The sequence below is a fragment of the Papaver somniferum genome, unplaced genomic scaffold (genome assembly GCF_003573695.1).
Source record: "Papaver somniferum cultivar HN1 unplaced genomic scaffold, ASM357369v1 unplaced-scaffold_19, whole genome shotgun sequence".
NCBI classification, from domain to species: domain Eukaryota; kingdom Viridiplantae; phylum Streptophyta; class Magnoliopsida; order Ranunculales; family Papaveraceae; genus Papaver; species Papaver somniferum.
In genome coordinates, this window is record NW_020628818.1 from 16,126,122 (window position 1) to 16,130,146 (window position 4,025).

Consider the following 4,025-nt stretch of genomic DNA (forward strand, 5'->3'; position numbering starts at 1 on the left):
TTGTGTTGCGCCATAACAATTGTTGTTTGGAACTTAAATATCACGAGACAAGAAAAAGACTATAGCTAGTTAGAAAGTAAATAGACATGAGCAAGGTAGGTGAAGATATATATGCATAGTCCATAGGTTTGGGACCTCAAATGTAGGTGGAGGAGTAACTGATTACATAGAGTAGTGGGGGTTTTACTTTGTTGATGGAAATTTCTATCAGTAAATAAGGAGGTTAGGAATCTGACCGATAAATAATAAATACTATTTTATCAACACACTCACAGACAGAGTAGTCTAGCAGCTAAGCTCTATCTCTCTTTTCTCTGCTCTTTGACTTCAAAAATCCATTGTTAATTAGTATATATTCTCGCTGTTGAAAAGCACAAGTCTTATTCTCAAGTTATATAGAAGAAACAAAACCAGCCTCATCCATTCATCATATGGAAAAGAAACTAACAACTCTAGCGAAAGTCTCAATCCCTCATCTGTTCATCATCATCTAAACTGAAACTAACAGAGAAACCACATAAGTTTAAGAGAGAAACAGAGATATGGGGAGAGCACCTTGTTGTGACAAAGCAAATGTGAAGAAAGGGCCATGGTCACCAGAAGAAGATACAAAGTTGAAAGAGTATATAGAGAAGTATGGTACTGGTGGGAATTGGATTGCTTTACCACAAAAAGCTGGTAATTTCTTAACCCTTTTCTTGAATTATCAAACAATATTTCAACTCCTTGGAAGAGTTGTCTTTATATTTCTTCTAGTTTTGCCTGTGTTGCATTTTCATGTCTTGATACTGAAAGAGTTTTGTTTGTATCTTCCTTGTCATATGATCAGGCTTGAAGAGATGTGGAAAGAGTTGTAGATTAAGATGGCTTAACTATCTGAGACCTAATTTAAAACATGGAGAATTCTCTGATGCTGAAGATAGAATCATTTGCAACCTCTTTGCCACTATTGGAAGCAGGTATGTTTAGTTAGAATCATCACTATTTCAATTTCCTCATCTCTTGTCAAAATTTGTTGCTTCCATCTAACCTTAGATCATTACTACATGTACCATCTTCTGCTCAATTCCTCCAACAGTTAAAGGTCCTCAAAATATGGACACAAACCTAGAGAGCAGAGATGGAGAGTACAGTCTATTTGTGTTCCTTTAGGGAAGTTCCATGAACAAACAAATATACTAAATATAGATGATTCTTCCTCTTCAAGTAGTCATACCCATGTTTAGTACTTTCTTTGTTACCCTATTTACTGCATTTTTTTATCTTCTAAAGGAAACCTTTTTCATTCAAGTGTAGGTGGTCAATAATTGCTGCACAGTTACCTGGAAGAACTGATAATGATATCAAGAATTACTGGAATACCAAACTCAAGAAGAAAATCATGGGAGCAGTTACTACTACTAATAACCCATCACTATTAACTCATAGATCAAAACCACCAAACCCTAATAATTTTCTATCTTCTGCTCTTCATCAAACACCTACAACACCTATGTCATCATCAATATTTCATGGAGGTAATAGCTGTTTTTATGACTCCACTACTCAAACTAGATCATTTATGGATCTTCTAGATGAGTCCATTAATCCAAGATCAAATCCTATGAACAATATTAATCACAATACTAGTACTGCTCTTGTTCAATCAAATTATCATTGTCAAGATCAGGGTTTAATGGGTACCATTCACAATAATCTACTTATGTTTGGGACTAGTGGTACTAATGATCAAGTCAGTTGTAGTTCTTCTGATGGAAGTTGCAGCAATCATATCAGCTATGGAAATAATAAAGAGTATGAAAATGGTAATAATCATGTCATTACTACTGCTAGTAGAAGTATTGGTACTGCTAAAAATGGTGAAATGATGATGGAAAATTATTACTACACTGGGGGAGAAGCTGTAGAAGTAGAAAACCAAAAGTTCATTTTTGGTAATGATCATCATGGGTTCAATGGATGGAGTACTAGTACTACTACTCATCATCAGAAGCAAAATGGGTTAATATGGGAAGATAATCATGAATTAGGGTTTGGGTCCGAGCAAATGAAGCAACTTATTGTCAGTAATAATAACAATAGTAGTGTCTTTAGCAGTGATGAAAACAAGACACAAGGTAAAGTCATGTACTTCTGACTGATTTCTGATGAGATATACTGACTGTAACTAAAATCAAGAGATTTGAATAGTAATGGGTGTATGGGTATGAAAGATATATCATTGACTGATCAGAGTTGTAATGATTCAAACAAATTTAAGATCAGAGAAAGAAAGAGTTTTTTGATGATTTTTTGTTGTGTGTTTTCATGACTCTTTTGACAGTACATTTTAATACTCCTTATTGCATTTTTTTTAGGAAATATTAATGGATGATGTAATTGTATTACTGCAAAAATTCACTGCTAACATTCAGATAATAAATGTCATCTGAAGAAAAAAATATAAAAACTAGATTTGAATAGAAAGTTAGATAGAAACATTCAATATAGCCAGGCAGCAATGAGCCCCTAAAAAGACAAATAAAAATGAACTGTACATGTCTTCTTCACTGCTCTTAGTAGTAACATTAGTTTAAGACAGCCAAAGCCATGTGGTGAAGGTTGTATTTGGATTTAGTGGTAATCCCATATTTTAGCTCAAATAATTACTTAACTAAACATTTGATTATACAGATAATTCCACTCTTTCTTAAACAATGCATTCCGAAACATCGATATCACGTCGGTAGATCAACTGTTTCGATCAATGTTAGCCAATAATATTGGGGATTATTGGTCGAAGTGGGTGAAAAGAAGTATTTAAGTAATGTCCATGATTATAACATCCAAATAGAGGGATAAATTAAGGTAGGAGGAATCAACATAGAGATGTTTACATAATGTCTCTAAAATATGCTCATTTGAGCCCTGCCAAGGAGGAAAAGCCATATTGATTTGTGAAGAACAATTTGATATTGTTCTAGCCCTATGGGCTGTTAATAATGAAAACTAATGAAGAACAATTAGTAAACTATTCCAACTAAAGAAGCAAAGATTCTTTGAAGATAATTCTGTGTATTATAGAGTTAGTTGTGACAGAAGATATACACATATCCTCTTGAGGAGTGCAAACTAGCTAGGGATTTAGAAAGGCATGCATGTATGACTTGCAGGATTTGAGGCACTTAATGAGATTATATCTTGATGTATGGATGATTGACATTGGTTGGATTCTTTCTTCTTGTTGTGTTGTTGGGCTAACTTGTTTTTGTGAAGAAACAAAACAAAACAAAAACACAAACACAAACAATATTTTATTAGGAGGTGAGCTCATTGACCTCTTCATAATTTTGTTTGCATCATTGCATGCATCTCTCGTGATAAGATTGATTAATCAATTGGCCAGCCAAAACATCTCTCAACATCACTAATTCATGATGTTAAAGAAAAAAACTAAAAAACATAAGCTAGAAAAAAAATTAAGCCAGTTACATATTGTAGGTGCGTTGGGCTATTTATATAAGTGCCTAGCATGCCCAAATAGGGAGACAACACAGGACAAAATATGGGCCAAAAATACATTCTTGCGGTAATTTGGTGGTGTGCGTGGAAGGAGCATTAAGCAATGGCGTTCAATGGTGATTTGGTGTGCTTGTATATTCATTACGTTTGTTAATCTTTGTGCAAAAGAAAGAAATTGATTGCATAGTGACGAGCAAATGTTATTTGAAAGGTTTAGTAATAAAAATTGAAAACATGCACTTAAACTAATCAATTGTCAAGGACGAGCAACCAAACATAAAAGCGATCATGGACTTACTTGTTATGGATGATTAACTATTTTTCAATTTCTTAGCATCTCTTGATCCGGCCTGTTCTCTTCTTCATATTTAGTTGATCCGGCTTGTTCTCTTCTTCATATTTAGCATTCCTTGTTTTGGTTGTAGCTATTGTTGTAACATCATTTCTATATTTCAAAGAAGTAAGATTAGTCTCTCCCAAATCTTTCAAAGAAACAATGCTCTCCGTGTGAGGAATTGCCTGAT

At 34.0% G+C, this 4,025-nt stretch overlaps 1 protein-coding gene across 1 annotated transcript; it reads left to right on the plus strand.

The window, feature by feature from the left end:
* Nucleotides 1-329: 329 nt before the first annotated feature.
* LOC113339052 (transcription factor RAX2-like) lies at nucleotides 330-2,288 on the plus strand. The gene is made up of 3 exons (XM_026584455.1): nucleotides 330-678; nucleotides 830-959; nucleotides 1,297-2,288. The coding sequence occupies exons 1-3, from the start codon at nucleotides 543-545 to the stop codon at nucleotides 2,135-2,137; spliced, it is 1,107 nt and encodes a 368-aa protein (XP_026440240.1). The 5' UTR covers nucleotides 330-542; the 3' UTR covers nucleotides 2,138-2,288.
* Nucleotides 2,289-4,025: the final 1,737 nt, after the last annotated feature.

Bases quoted from the DNA above. Each gene is read 5' to 3' on its own strand.
- LOC113339052 (XM_026584455.1), top strand. From the start codon at position 543: ATGGGGAGAGCACCTTGTTGTGACAAAGCAAATGTGAAGAAAGGGCCA. The intron at 679-829 runs GTAATTTCTTAA...TCATATGATCAG, and splicing joins TGCTTTACCACAAAAAGCTG to GCTTGAAGAGATGTGGAAAG. The intron at 960-1,296 runs GTATGTTTAGTT...ATTCAAGTGTAG, and splicing joins TTTGCCACTATTGGAAGCAG to GTGGTCAATAATTGCTGCAC.